A 15,516-nucleotide genomic window follows, 5' to 3' on the forward strand; every position below is an offset into this window, starting at 1 on the left:
AAATATTATCCGTCCTGGATAATTATTAACAAGGTTAAGCAACCTTGTTCCAGAAGTTTCTGCATTTTATGCTGCACTCTGCTAACCAGACATTAAACTCACACAAGTGAGGAAGAGGAAGGATAAATAATAAGTAATATCCTATCCTACACTCCCAAACCATCCAATGATGAGCACAAATGAAGATGTCAGAAGAAGGGTTTTCTTACCTGTCCCCAGACAAGCTCCCCAAAGCCCACAAAGAGACACCAGAGCCATTGCTGCGCATTCAGCGGCGAACAGCTGAACGGTTTCCCCCCAAACTGCACAATGACGATCTGGGGGGGGGGGGGGGGGAGAGAGAGAGGCAGAGTGAGACAAACTCCTGAACTCCTGTCCATATCTATACACGCTATACACGCTATACACACCCACCCTCCGCATCTATACATGCTGTTGGGAAAGGTTGGGTTCATGGGAGCTGGTGGCCAGGCAGGACTGCATATAGACAAGAGGAGATAAAAGACTGGATCCAGGAAGATCAGAGTGGGCAATACTGACAATGGGAACGGAGAGCACACAACCAAGGGTGCTTAATACTGTCATTGGCAACAAAGCTGTTGTTATTATATTGGACTTCCCCATAAAGGGCTAATCTGGATTAAGAGTCACCTTGGTTCCCAGCTTGAGAGAAATGTGGGATACAAATACATTAAATAAATAACAAATAAATATGGGCTGGAATACTGATGACAATAACACTGTGTGGACACTGCAAAAAAACTTGCATGCATGAGAACAAATCCCACAACAAAAACATGTCTGGAAGCACCCCAAGTTGAAGGAAAGAGTCACAGATGTAACAGCAGGGCAAGGAGAACCGGAGGTCTGAAGAGGACAACCATGAAGATACAAGGAGCCAGAGCTCTCTCTGAGGCAGCCATATTGCTCTGAGGCGGAGCTATGGAATTTGCTCTTCTTGTGTTCTTAACCAGAATGCCCACAGTCTTGTCCTGACTTTTTCAAGGGCTGCTGGGATATGGGGCTAGAGCAACGGATGTTTATTCCAGCTGTGCCTCATTCCTCACCCCTCAAGAGAAAGTGAAGCCTAAATACATATATATGCAATTGCACACACCTGTCTCCTGTTAAGGTTGCCTCCCCCTTTCCCTTCCTCTCTCATCTTCCTCACTTTCAACATTTATACAGTAAGCTCCTCGGGGCAGGGACCTGTCTATTTCCCCTTTTGTTACTTGAGGCTGTGTATACACACCACACCTTTAAAGCATATTCAAAACACATACTTTCCCTCAAAGAATTCTGGACACTTGTTTACCCCACATGGAGTTATAATGTTCAGCAACCAAGGCTTTTTTCCCCAGCTGGAACTCACCAGAGCTCAGTTCCGGCACCTCTCAGGTGGGTGCCCATTCCATTCTAAGAGAACAAGGGAGGCATTGAGTCCTGGCACCTCTTTTTCTAGAAAAATAGCACTGCCAGCAACCCTTAACAAATGACAGCGCCCAGAATTCTTTGAAGTGGAAATGTGCTTCGGATATGATTTAAAGGTTTAGTGTGTACAAAACCTCAGTTAAGATGTCTGATATATTGATATAATAGCAACAACAGCCTATGGGGCCAGGGGCCTATGCAACCTCATAAGACACGAAGAGCACAAGCAACACTGTATGATAAAATTTATTATTAAAGCAAGAGTGTATGAAAAGCCCAGTTTCTTAAAAAACATTCATTCATCTATCTATCTTGTCTTTCCCACCCCAACTCAGTTTGGTTCTTCACATCCATTTAGACCAGGCCTGTACCTGTATGCCAAAGGTTCCCAGCACAATACTGCAGAAAATGGGGTTGCCAAAAATGCCATCAAAGACATTGCGCTCGCCGTGAATTTTGCGGGCGTTGATCTCATTGAAGAGTTGCATCATGACAAAGGTGTTGAAGATGATGGTGTAATGCTCTGAGGGCGGGGAGTGCAGGGGCGCATTGCGGCCGCTGTCAATGTCAAAGAAAACCTCACCTGCGGGTGAGGAAGGGGGAGTGTAAAACAGTGCATCACAGAGAAGACACTACACGCAGCAAGCCAAGCCTCTCCCTCCTCCCTCTCTCAACAGTGGACCCAGACCCACCCCTGCCCCTCCCATCTCCAGCTCAGTGTCCTAAGAACCCACCCACAAAGAGGAGGGTGAAGATGATGATAAGCTGGTAGACAGCATGGCCCAAAATATTCTTCATCATGGTGCGGGAAATGAGGGGTTTGTTCCGTCCGTACGGCTTGCGCAGCAGCAGGGCCTCCGTCGGGGGCTCGGTGGCCAGAGCCAGTGAAGCAAAAGTGTCCATAATCAGGTTAACCCACAGCATCTGCACTGCTTTGAGCGGTGAGTCCTGCAAGAGAAGTGGAGAGGAAGGGGCATTGCGGCATTGGAACGTCAGGTGTTTGATGGGCAGGGATGGCATTTTGATGGCAATGACATTGTACGGATGCTGTGAAAAAACATGCATACATCAGTTCCACAATAAATAAGCTCCTCTATCTGGAAGTATCCAGTGCCATCGGGCAAATGGGGTGGGAACTCCACATTTGTCTTGAAATAGGTAGTTCTGCCCTGAGGGTTTGGAGAAGTGTTGGAAGTCAGAGTAGTCATTGGCTCAGGAAGTCCTTAGACTAGATGGGCCAATGGTCTACGGGAGCCTCATATGCTTGCATTTATTTTGGTTCAATCCACTTTGCAAAGGTTTGTTAGGGCATGGAAAGCAATGAACTGGACTAGTATTAAATCATCTACAGGATTAGTTCAATCCAGAGAGAATTTACAGATCAAATTTGGAGGTGTTTCTTCACACTGTTCCTGTCTGCTAAAAACACCCCTGTTAAGGGTGCTGGGGTTTTTTATGTCTCTGAAATATTCCTGATTCAAAACCACAAAGCAGTGGTTCTTTTTTCCTTTATCCTTCAAGACAAATGGGTCTTACCTCACAGATTATCTTTGGAGCCTGGTGAGCAACTACTCCTAAAGGACCAATTTACTCAGTCCCAGAATTCTTCCCCACTTTCTCAACATTCTGCTCAGAACATGGAGCTGGGCCTCAAACCTGCTTCCTGCCTGGTTCTCAAGTATGTTCTTATAGGAGAGCCTGACTTGATATTCTCCAAGAGATATTCTCTATTATACCTCTCTGCTCCTCAAACATTCATTTTCCATGCACCTTACCATGATTCTCCCCATATGGCTACTCTTTTCCAGAAAGGCTATGAGATACACCTAAAACTCCCAAATGTGTAATTTCCTAATTTTTGGGCAACATTAGCTATGTTCAGCAGGCATTTGCTTAAACGTGCAGTTGAACAGGGATGGGAACAAACATACAAGGGACATACAAGCACCCCTCCCCCAATGTCCCAGGGCACAGACGTCAGATCTCTATGCAGGTTGGTGAAGAGGGTTTACACACCTCAGAAATGGTCCCCACAATCAGGAAGCCTGATATGGCTGGCTCCTACTTGTGGGGAAGTTTCTAAGCAGATCTCATCAAACACACTCAGAAATCCTGCCGGGCTGGCTGAGGGCAAGTGTCCTCTTCCTCCTCATGGGCCAGCCTCCTCTAGGCTTTGCCACCACTGCACAGCAATGAAGCCTACCTGTGTGATGCAGGCGCCAGTGAAGGCCACAATGACTGCCACCACATTGACTGTGAGCTGGAACTGCAGGAATTTGGATATGCTGTCATAAACGTTGCGCCCCCACATCACTGCCTTCACAATGCTGGAGAAGTTGTCGTCAGTCAAGATGATGTCAGAGGCCTCCTTTGCCACATCAGTGCCTGCTATGCCCTGGGAATGGCACAAAATGAAGGGTACTTTATGACAAGAATCATCAACCGTCTCTCTCCCTTGGGCCCAGTGGGTCAACTTTATAATGGCACTTTAGTCTCACTGATGCACAAGGACCAAGCCAGCAATTCAGAGAAGGACTTCTTCTGCAGGAGCTTGAATTGATTCTGCCTTCATTGTCTCGTGTTGGAAAAGATGTAACTTGTTAAGTTTTTCTGCCAACAACACAACCACAAATTTCATGCCTTTCTCCACCACTTCCTTTGCTCTTGGATGTCAAGATTTACCTTGCCAGAAAACTCTGAACACTTTCAAAACTTGACTGCTGGGAATATAATACATTATGGGTGGTAACCAGGCAGGTAAATTACAGTGGTACCTCGGGATGCGAACGGTATCCGTTCTGGAGCCCCGTTCACATCCTCAATGGAACGTAAGATGCGACAGCACGTCTGCGCATGCACAGGTTGCATTTCGTCGTTTCCACACATGCGCGTGATATCATTTTGAGTGTCTGTGCAAGCGGTGAAACCCGGAAGTAACGCACTCCATTACTTCCAGGTTGCCGTGGAACGCAACCCAAAAGCACTCAACTTGAAGCACATTCAACTCGAGTTATAACTGTAGTTGCATTTCCCCCAGGAAAATAAATGAGGCTTAAGATATGTCACACAACTAACTTCTTCAATTGATTTCAGTGGGATCTGTGTTCAACTAACAGGTTAGTCTGCATCCATCCCTTTGCAATTTGAAGCATGCAGTTTTATTTGCTTTACATAATTAATCGGATTGCGGTATTTGTGTTTCATCAGGTAGCTGTATTTTAATTGCATATTCAATATTAAGTCTTCATTTACATTTATCACACATCGGCAGAACATATCAGTAAACTGAAGGGATAGCAACTATATTAACAAAGCATGGTATGGCTGTGGTGGGTCCAGAGAAGCCGCCATCTTCTTCCGCGGCCAAGGGGAGGGGTTGGTCACCTGGTGCCACCCCACCTCTGGCTGTGACAGTCTATCAGGTATGGGCAGGCAATGCCCAAAAGGCCAATCAGGGGCAGGGGCTTGGGCTTGGGGGCTGCACCTAGCCCACTCCTTGCCTATTTAAAGGAGTGGCAAGGGGCAGGCTGGATTTCCCTAGCCACCCACCCACCCTATCTGTTAGGGCCTGATCAAGTGGGGAGCGGGCGTGTGGTGTATGGACCTTGCTATGGTTTACTCAGTTGCCATATTCAGGGCCAGGAAGGAATTTTCTCCTGCAAGCAAATTGGCCGGCTTGCAGGTTTTTGCCTACCTCATAGCAACAGTAACAACTTTGGCGGATAAGGCATTGGGCTGGATCCTTAGTCACTGGAGTACCCCTTTAGAGGGGTCCTGGAGGGGTGACTCTGTCCAGCAGTCCACAGGGGGCCCAATGGCCCAATACACTTTGCCCCATGGTGGCCTGTGTGGGGTCATGGCAGCCAGTCCATGTTGGGGGCAACTCTCCAACACAGGCTGACCCCACCAGGTTCCTATACATGCCCAATGCCTCAGCCAAACCTACTCTTTCCTGTAATCAAAGTTGTGGCCTAATTCTACACAATACCAGTTTCCACTATGCGCCTGCACTGGCAAAGAAATGTCTATGGAACATATTTTAACCTCTCCTGCCTAACCTAGAAGCCTGCCTAACCATCACTCTGACAGTAATCTCTTATTTCCCTCTACATCCCACATGTTTTGCTCATCTACATTATTCCCACAATACACTAGGCATGTGTATTATCTTAGTTTGATCGATTTTAAATTTAAAACAACATAAAAAACAAATGTTAAAATAAAGGGTGTGACACATTCTACCTAATGGGAGATATAAGAGAGCACTGCAATATTTCACCACCGAAGCATTCCAGAATGGTATTCATATTTCCCCCAAATTATCTGTCTTTAAAAAACCAACCAACCTATGTTTGCTGTTTTGTTCTTCTATCTATGACTGGTGTGGGATAACCAGCCTCATATAATCAACATGCTTAAGTCTAATTAATGCCTAAAGGGGTTAATACCATAGAGTAAGCTGTTCTGCCAGGCTTAGCTATATCCACTTCCTTTACCTTGGGAGGAAATAGGTAATCAGGCCTATTGTTCTTCTCCAGTCTACCTGAGAAGCTCAGGGTGTGAAGAGGTTTAAGCTGGTTGCTCCAGCTCAGACTGCACACCAAGCCACTTATAGTTCCTATACCAATAATTTAGAAACTTATACCACTTTGTAACTAAGCCAAGTTTTACTGCCTGTGCAACTTTTTCTGAATGCTGTATGGATAAAGCACATGAATCTGATCATGGGGGACTTTATAAGTACACCATTTTTAACTTAACAAATGTGTGGTATTTTTTATGCTAGGGGAAGAGGGAAACTTCGGAACTCACTCTCATAGGGCACATCTTAAGGTTTTACAGTTTATATTTCCACGCTTTACTTTGTTGCATGTTTTGTGCATACAAAATCTCTACAGTATTGGGGTTCTCTCATCAAAGAGTACTTGCCCCAAATTTGGATCCAGGAATTCTCATTTGTACTGATTTTTTCCTCGCACTGACAAATGGAATACGAATGGAATGGAATTTAGTGAATTTTCAGAGAAATTGTTTGGCAGTTACACAAGTTCTTCCAGGACAGGCTTCTTGTGATTCACTCGTTGTGCAAATTTCTGGGATATGACAAAATATTTGGCAAGTGTAAAGGTGAAATTGCTCACTGCACTGATAACCAACTTGTTATATAGAAATTATCCTCCGAAGGAGCAATGTCTGAACATGTCCCACAACATGTGGATTAGAAGCAGCCATTCCATCAGGTTGCAGCTGAAGGAGAGATGAGACTACAGGGCCACTCCATCAGCTCTGCTGGGAGACCAGCTCCACGTGGGTCCTCTCAACTGTTTAAACAGTTGCCCCCAGCATTTTGCTTTTGCTTCTTCAGGAGAAACCTGCACTTGGGATTCACCTTTTTGTCAGTCTATATTGAGACCAGAAAGCTCTGAGACATCTTCTGCAGCACAAAAATGCACATGGCTATCTAGTGAGATTTCTTTGATATGTTTTTGGATTGGATACTTGGGTAGCCTGATTTCATATTTCAGGTCCTATAAAGTGAATTCAGCATCAGAGTTTAAAATTTCGTAAACTAATATTGTACCTTTATTCTGAATGTTTGCTGTTTTCAGGATCATACATATTTATGGAGCAGGTTCCTGGACCATAAAGATTAAATAAAAGTTGTATCAATTGAATATATTGCCAGAATGCAAATATAGGGAATGCACATTTTTGTTGCAACCCCAGAAACAAAAGGATATTAGCTTTATGATTAATTGGCACTGCACTGTTATACATACAGGATTCACAAACACAGGTTTTTGTAGAAATTCTTAGATCCTGAGATATTTCCGTATTGGAGCTAGAATATGTATAACTGGGACTATTCCTCTTTACTAGTTTAAAAATCACAGGAGTTTCAGTGCGCAAGATAGATTTGTGTTTTTGCAGTCAGTGCTGCTGGCCCTTCAAGCAGGGTTGTTACCACTGATCCAAATCTTACTCAGTTCTTGTACAATCTGATGGAGTCCATTTCATTGGTTTTCAAAGCACTCCTATACATGTCCACTCAGAAGGAAGAGATTTAATTCAATAGGACTTACAGCCTGTGCTGTATGATAAATTTAAAGATTAACAAGCTTAAAATTAGGGATGTGCTGAATTTTCATGTTTGAACATTTTTGATGTAAAAATAGTGCTTTTAAGGGCTAGAATAACCACCAGCCTGAATCCTCAAACTCCATTTTCACTCTTGTTTAAGGTATGTTCACTTTTCAATCAGCTGTTTTTTCTGCATTATTTGCTTATTTTCAATAGTAGGGGTTGTGTTCAATGAACTTTTACTCTGACTAACTAACTAACTAACTAACTAACTAACTAACTTAAAACTATTGATTTCACCAGGTCTACTCTGAAGAAAGGTTAGCTGGATACAACACAAGGGCTTCTTCCTGGCTATGAGATTCCAGCTAATTGGAGATCAAAGAACTAGCATGACAGTGACGAAACATCAACATGTAGCCAATTGGATCTGGCCAATTCAGAGCGAGGGCAGGCAAACTGTTGTCACTCTACATGGGCAGGCATTTCCCTCCCAGTCTGCAGACCCCACAGGACAAAGGATATGTGACACGCTCTATTTTTATATGACATCCTGTTTCCCTGTGAAGGAAATGTCCCTGTGGACAGAGGGGAGGGGAACTCAGTTCAGCATCTCTTACCATGGCAAAACCCACATCGGCCTTCTTGAGTGCTGGTCCATCATTCGTCCCATCACCAGTGACAGCAACCACCTGGCGCTGGTCCCCGATAGTGCTGTCGATTATGCCTTCAAGGGCAAGAATGTGGGTTAGCTAGTAGTGAGGGAGCGACACATCCAAGTAAATACCAGTGACTTTACAGAGAAGTTTGCATCCATATATGGGTAAGACTTGCATAGATAACCTGGTCTGCAAAACTGGAGTTCACCGGCAGAAAATGACAACCAGACCCCATGACAGCCCTGACTCCCACCACCCCATGTTGTTCTCTCCTGCAGTGACTAAGGACAAAGAGACTGGTATTCTCTTACCTTTCACCAAGGTGTGTTTGTCGGTGGGTGACGATCGAGCCAGAACCCTCAGTTTTGGCCAGATTTTATCAAGGCGTTCTTGTTCTATCTGGAGGGCAGAGAGGCAGAGACAAGTAAGATATGCTTACCAGATTTTTTTCAATGAATCTGGGGACACTTTTTTTTTTTGAAGCTGAGTAGCAACAGGTAGTGGGGATGGTGAGGCAAAAGACCCTGGGCCCAAGCACATATGCATATTGTATAAAGGTGCAAAGCCCTTCTTCCGCACCCTATAAAACATAAATGCGCAGTTTTTTAAAAATTGGGCAACGGCGTGCCGCCCAAGCCTTCCCTGATCTCTTGCCCCCTTCTCCCTTTGTTTTGACGGGTCGTGGGAGGCTTGGGAGTCACGGGCGGCTGGCCGTTGCCCAGTTTTTTAAAAACTCTGCGCATTTATGTTTCGCAGGGTGCAAAAGAAGGGCTTTGCACCTTGCCTGGCACAGAAACCGTGTGCCTTGCTGGACAACGGCCAGCAGCCCGCAACTCCTGAGCCTCCCCCGATTTGTCAAAACAAAGGCGGAAGGGGGCAGGAGATCTGTACCACCGTACGTCCCTGGTTCACCTTTGGCAGTGGTGGCGTCAGCAGGCAGCTCCTGAAGCCAGCTAGAGCCAACTGCACTACAAGACTGGCTCCGGGCTGCTGAGGCTGCTGCTGCCATGTTTCCCAGGGACAGATTTGCAACTCTAGGGACATTCCAGGATGGAATTTGTCCAGGGACAGATTTGCAAATCTGGGGTCTGTCCCCGGGAACCGGGGACGTCTGGTAACCAATAAAGTAAGAACTAATAAAGTGAAATGAGCTGCCTTCTATTGAGTCCATCGAGTTTGGTATTGATTGGACCAACTGACAGTGACTCTCCAGGGTTTCAGACAGGGTCTTCCCAGTCCTACCTGGAGTCGCTAAAGATTGAACCCAGAACCCTTTTCATGCAAAGCATGTGCTCTGCTGCTGAAACCCTGGACCTTCCCAGACACGGACCACACTTACACAGTTTCTCTCAAATACTTCAGGACTAATTCAAAGAGGCATGGTAATCCTTTGATGGCTGGCAATGCAATCCGAAGCTTGATGACTGACAGCACAATCAGAAAAGACTGGACGGCCATCTGTCATGGATGCTTTAGTTGAGATTCCTGCATTGCAGGGGGTTGGACTAGATGACCCTCGGGATCCCTTCCAACTATACAATTCTAGATTCTATGAAAGTGGTGTTAGGACTGCAGCCTGGAATACACCTTCCCAGGCAGAACTTTCAATGCAGTCACTGCAACACTTGTTGCAGACTGAGGCAGAAATAAAGCAGTAGACTGGGCTGCACTGTTGCATATTTCATTCATTAATAGAAGGATCTATACACCACCCTTAAGTATGACCTATCAGGGCAGCTAATAGAATCATAGAATCATAGAATCATAGAGTTGGAAGAGACCACAAGGGCCATCGAGTCCAACCCCCTGCCAAGCAGGAAACACCATCACAGCACTCCTGACATATGGTTGTCAAGCCTCTGCTTAAAGACCTCCAAAGAAGGAGACTCCACCACACTCCTTGGCAGCAAATTCCACTGTCGAACAGCTCTTACTGTCAGGAAGTTCTTCCTAATGTTTAGGTGGAATCTTCTTTCTTGTAGTTTGGATCCATTGTTCCGTGTCCGCTTCTCTGGAGCAGCAGAAAACAACTTTTCTCCCTCCTCTATGTGACATCCTTTTATATATTTGAACATGGCTATCATATCCCCCCTTAACCTCCTCTTCTCCAGGCTAAACATGCCCAGCTCCCTTAGCCGTTCCTCATAATATTCCACACCTGGAATATTTTATTGCGTGTTTTAAAGTTATGTTTTATTATCACATTTTTGTATTGTATTGCATTGGATTGTTATAAGGTGTACATTCTTTGTTTCTCCAGCTTGTAAACCACCTTGGCTATTGTAAGATAGAAAGATGGTATACAAAGTAAAAGTGATGGTGATGGAATACTGTGTCCAATTCTGGGCACCACAATTTAGGAAGGATGTTTACAAGCTGGAACATGTGCAGAGGAGGGCAACCAAGATGATCAACGGTCTAGAAATGAAGGCTCAAATCTGCTGTCACTTTGCACTGCTGTTGATAATCATAGAATCCTGGAATTTTAGGAGCAGCACCATTCCAGACACTTAAAATAATTTATTCAGTCACCTCTCCCTTTTCATTGCGGATCCGCCGGTTGAACTCCTTTCCTTCTAGGCACAAGAAGTCCTCCCCTGGCTGGATGATGCCACACTTGGCGGCAATGGCCCGGGCTGTGTTTATGTTGTCTCCTGTCACCATGCGAACTGTGATGCCAGCACGTTGGCATTTGCGAATGGCCTCTGGCACCTGCAAAGGAGGCACAGGGCTCACGTTGATTTTCTGCAATTCAACATGTTTGCTGAGCAATCACTTGCCCCCCATATTGAAACTGCAAGCTGGTTTTGTTGTAATATACAGTTATTGACTCCCTCACATGCATGAAAGGGTTAACCTGAGCCCTGAGCTCAAGTTACCAGAGAGGATCAGTCTCTCCCCCACCCCCTTCTGGGTCTTTTCTCTTGGTGCTTCCTGGAACAAACAAGAAGCCATGTAAAGCTGACTTCTATATATTACTCAAATGAAGGAAATGGGCACAAATTTTCTTACATTTGCAAGTTATTCTACTAATTTTGCTAATGATGGGAATTCCTTCTCCAACTACTGGAAATCAGTTAGCCATTTCTCTGGCTTCTAAAATTTCAGTAGGCATTGCTAGTTATGCCTTTGCTGCCATGAGAGCTAGAAACATGATGCCCATTTTCCCTAAAAATATAAAAGCAGAAATTCTTAGGACGCTGAATTCTGCAACAAATTCTGGGTTGTTGTGCCATTCAGCAGAATTGCAGCATTCATGGAGCATTAGCAAAGTTCTCCCTGGGTCCAAGTCCAACATACTATCTACTGTATCATGCAGGTGGTTGAAATCCATATTTTTGTCATTGTTATTAGCAGGGGTCCTGTCTGTCTGAGATCTTAGAACTGGAATCAATTCTCCTCACCCAGAAAACACTCAGGTTGGGCTGTGAGTCCCAAAGGACAGACAGGGATTTGTTCACAGAAAAGGCACCCTAGTTTAGCTGTTACCTCAGGCCGCACGGGATCCTCAATTCCCACCACAGCAATGCACGTCAAGTCTATTACAATATCGTTCTCACTGTCCCATTCGGGCTCCTTCCCTGCTGGGAAATCGCGGTAGGCTATGCAGATAGTCCTCAGTCCATCACATGCCATGGGCTCTATCACCTTCTTCACCATTTCATCTCGGTCACGGGGCCGGAAGGTGCGCAACTCCCCATTACTGTTGAGAATGTTTGTGCACCTGGAAAAGGGGTAAAGAGGAACAGTTTACAGAGGATTATTTTCTCTTGAATATGCAGCTTTGCCACACATGATATGCAGTGGCTTGGTCCACAGGCTCCTTATTACTTGTGCCTGAAGGGGTGCCGCAGGGTTCTGTCCTAGGCCTGTTGTTGTTCTACATCTTAATGCACAACTTGGATAGAGGAATTGAGGTGATGCTCCTCAAATTTGCAGATGACCTCCAACTGGGGGCAGGATAGCTAATGCCACCAAAGACAGCATCGGGATTCAAAACAACCTTAACAGACTGGAGAACTGGACCAAAACTAACAATATCAATTGCAATATAGGGCCAAATGTAAGGTTTTACACTTAGGCAGGAATAAGCAGCTGAACAAATCTAAGATGGGGAACACTTCCAGTGTGATTACTTTTGTTGGCATCCATCTGTTACAATAGACAATGGAGTGCACCTCCAGGGGGAAGACAAGATGGTGGAGAATCATAGCACCTGCTGTGGCTGCAGAGACCAGGCTCTGACTTCTGGACATTCTCAATGGTCTCACTGCCTTCTGAAGTAAGGCAGCCTTCTCAGTACAGTACTGACATCCAGTAGTCCAAAAGTGCCCTGAAATTTCCTTTCCCCCAGGTGAAGACCTTTTTATGTGCCTTACTTCTTAAAATATAATTTGAAACTGTTTGAACTTACTGAGTTTTTTGTGTCCCCTAACATCACTGCCATTAGTGATGTATACTTCTCTGCGGCTTTCTTGTTTTAGTAAAATTTGCTCTTTTCATTGGTTTTAAATTGTGAGCAACTCTGAAAGCGTTTTTGGAGTTGAAGAGCAGGGCAGAGATACTGTACAAACATTATCGTGTATTCTCAAGTGTTGTTGTTATGCTGGTGCAAATTTCAGAGCTAGAATGAGCACTCAGCTAATTCCGGGGCAGTAGCAACAACTTGTGTGGGCATCATTTAACCTCATACAAGGGAGCGCAGACTCACTTTTTAAGGACGATTTCAGAAGCGCCTTTGCTGAAGAGGCGGTAGCCGCCATCAGGCATGCAGATGACGGTGCTCATGGATTTGCGGACAGAATTAAAGGTGTAAACCTTGTAGAGCTTCTCCTCAGGGATCTGTTCACGCACAGGCTGGTAGTCACGCCGCAGGTCAAGCACAAAGCCCAGCAGTGAACACTCCGTCTTGTTGCCGACCTGGCGTGGCAAGCCCCCTTCTTTCTCTGGAGGCTGGAGGAAGCAGAGAATAAGAAAGGGGAACCTCATTCTTCAGTTCTTGAAACCTCATCCGTTTCCTCTGCCAATGGGCTGAACTAAAAGTTTTGGGATCCCACAACCTCAGCCCTGCAACAGGCCTTGAATTTGGAGGAATATCTACACATACATTCATACTGTGGCTTCCTCTCCACATGGATTTTTGGGAACTGTAGTGGATTACAACTTTCTGATCAAAAGTTCTTAGTGTCCTCAAACTACAATTCCCAGGGTTACTTGGGGAGCACAACAACAGAAATACAGCTGTGTAACCAACGTAAGTATGCAGAATGCAGCTGAGGAGAGTTAAAGGTAAAGGTAAAGGTAAAGGTACCCCTGCCCGTACGGGCCAGTCTTGACAGACTCTAGGGTTTGCGCCCATCTCACTCAAGAGGCCGGGGGCCAGCGCTGTCCAGAGACACTTCCGGGTCACGTGGCCAGCGTGACATCGCTGCTCTGGCGAGCCAGAGCCGCACACGGAAACACCGCTTACCTTCCTGCTAGTAAGCGGTCCCTATTTATCTACTTGCACCCGAGAGTGCTTTCGAACTGCTAGGTTGGCAGGCGCTGGGACCGAACAACAGGAGCGCACCCCGCCGCGGGGATTCGAACCGCCGACCTTTCGATCGGCAAGCCCTAGGCGCTGAGGCTTTTACCCACAGCGCCACCCGCGTCCCCATTAGAGGAGAGTTGAATCCTCCCCAAATCCTCTGTCTATCTTCCTGCAGGCTCGCTTCCTTATTTTATTTATGTTTATGATTATCATTGCATTTATTCATTGCTTACTACATGAAATATCTCAAAGTTACTTACAATTAGGAAAGCGTGTGTAATACAAAAGCAAAAACACATCAGAAAGTTAAAAGAGCATTATTGTTCATCCTGCAATAACATAAAAAGGAAAAATCCTATGCCAATCTACTAGACACTTTTTATTCTAACTGGGTTTATATCCTGTACTGGAGCCTTGCTGGGGGGAAAAGTGTCTGGGAAGCAGATTGCAAGGAGGTAAACCCAAGGAATCAGGAGGGTTCAGATCCTATCTCACTCATATGCCATAAAGGTAAAGGGACCCCTGACCGGTGACTCTGGGGTTGAGGCGCTCATCTCACTTTATTGGCTGAGGGAGTCGGCGTACAGCTTCCAGGTCATGTGGCCAGCATGACTAAGCCGCTTCTGGCGAACCAGAGCAGCGCATGGAAACGCCGTTTACCTTCTCGCCGGAGGGGTACCTATTTATCTACTTGCACTTTGACATGCTTTCGAACTGCTAGGCTGGCAGGAGCAGGGACCGAGCAACGGGAGCTCACCCCGTTGCGGGGATTCGAACCGCCAACCTTCTGATCGGCAAGTCCTAGGCTCTGTGGTTTAACCCACAGCGCCATCCACATCCTCATATGCCATACCAGCTCTTAAAACTGATATTTCTCCCTTGCTTTATAAATGACGGGGGCAAAATAACATTTACAATGGACCAAGAGAATATGCCAGAGTCTTCCACAACATTTATGAGTTCCATCCTTCTGAGCTGCCCTAACATTCAAATGGCCCCCAAAGGTAGTATTGCAGCATTGGCCTATCTAGCCTGAGGATGCAGTGGGGCATCCCTGGCCCCCACTCACTAGTATCTTGGTGGTGTAGGCACTGTTGATGGCGATGGCGTGCACAAGCAGATCCAGATTCTTGGGTGTAAGGTTGCTGGGGTCAGGGGTCTCCTTGTAGTGAGTGTCACCCATGTAGGACTGCACAACGGTCATGCGATTGGTGGTCAAGGTGCCTGTCTTGTCAGAACAGATGGCGGTGGCATTGCCCATGGTCTCACAGGCATCCAGGTGTCGAACCAGGTTATTGTCCTTCATCATTTTCTGCAGTCAAAGAATGAGATCAGGAGTTTAGCTGCACCCTAGTGTCTTCTTCTAAGGTGCTGAGGGGTGTGTGTTGAACCAGGACCTCCCACAGTCAGCTACCATCTAGGCTGTCAGCTGACCCCACAGAAGACCCCACAGTCTATGTCACAGTTCAGCCGACACAGACCTTGAACCTGATGAGGACCAAGAGGAGCAGGACCCTTCAACGATCTTCATACTACCAATGACGCCAACAAACCAATACATCTGGACATATTTGCCCCAGGACTGGAGATACCTTACACCAGTTGCCATTCTGCCCCTTATTTCTCACTCTAGGGTCAAGGAGCAACGGAGACAGAGAGCTGGGCAGGAACTTCAGAGATGCTGCTGAAATGCTTGCACATGAGGCTATCCAGGGGACGGGGAAGTGCAGGGAGACAACTGCTTGGACCAGGGCCTGGTGGGCCTCCAGCTCCTATACAAGCTTCCAGTTTGAGCTGCTGCATTGCTGAAGCAAC

General features: G+C 46.0%; 1 protein-coding gene across 10 annotated transcripts in view; it reads right to left on the reverse strand.

Annotated features, from left to right (window-relative positions):
- Positions 1 to 15,516, reverse strand: part of ATP2B3 (ATPase plasma membrane Ca2+ transporting 3) — a 115,394-nt gene that overhangs the window by 25,939 nt on the left and 73,939 nt on the right. For all 10 annotated transcript variants that reach the window (XM_083419522.1, XM_083419527.1, XM_083419526.1 and 7 more), the window contains 10 exons: positions 14,771 to 15,013; positions 12,883 to 13,124; positions 11,661 to 11,895; positions 10,704 to 10,883; positions 8,483 to 8,570; positions 8,133 to 8,239; positions 3,635 to 3,826; positions 2,166 to 2,379; positions 1,803 to 2,014; positions 210 to 317 (listed from right to left, as the gene is read on the reverse strand). In XM_083419522.1, the coding sequence (XP_083275648.1) occupies positions 210 to 317; positions 1,803 to 2,014; positions 2,166 to 2,379; positions 3,635 to 3,826; positions 8,133 to 8,239; positions 8,483 to 8,570; positions 10,704 to 10,883; positions 11,661 to 11,895; positions 12,883 to 13,124; positions 14,771 to 15,013 (1,821 nt within the window). The remainder of the gene's footprint in view (positions 1 to 209; positions 318 to 1,802; positions 2,015 to 2,165; positions 2,380 to 3,634; positions 3,827 to 8,132; positions 8,240 to 8,482; positions 8,571 to 10,703; positions 10,884 to 11,660; positions 11,896 to 12,882; positions 13,125 to 14,770; positions 15,014 to 15,516) is intronic.

The sequence above is a fragment of the Podarcis tiliguerta genome, assembly GCF_965153285.1.
Source record: "Podarcis tiliguerta genome assembly, chromosome: 17".
Taxonomy (NCBI): Eukaryota; Metazoa; Chordata; class Lepidosauria; order Squamata; family Lacertidae; genus Podarcis; species Podarcis tiliguerta.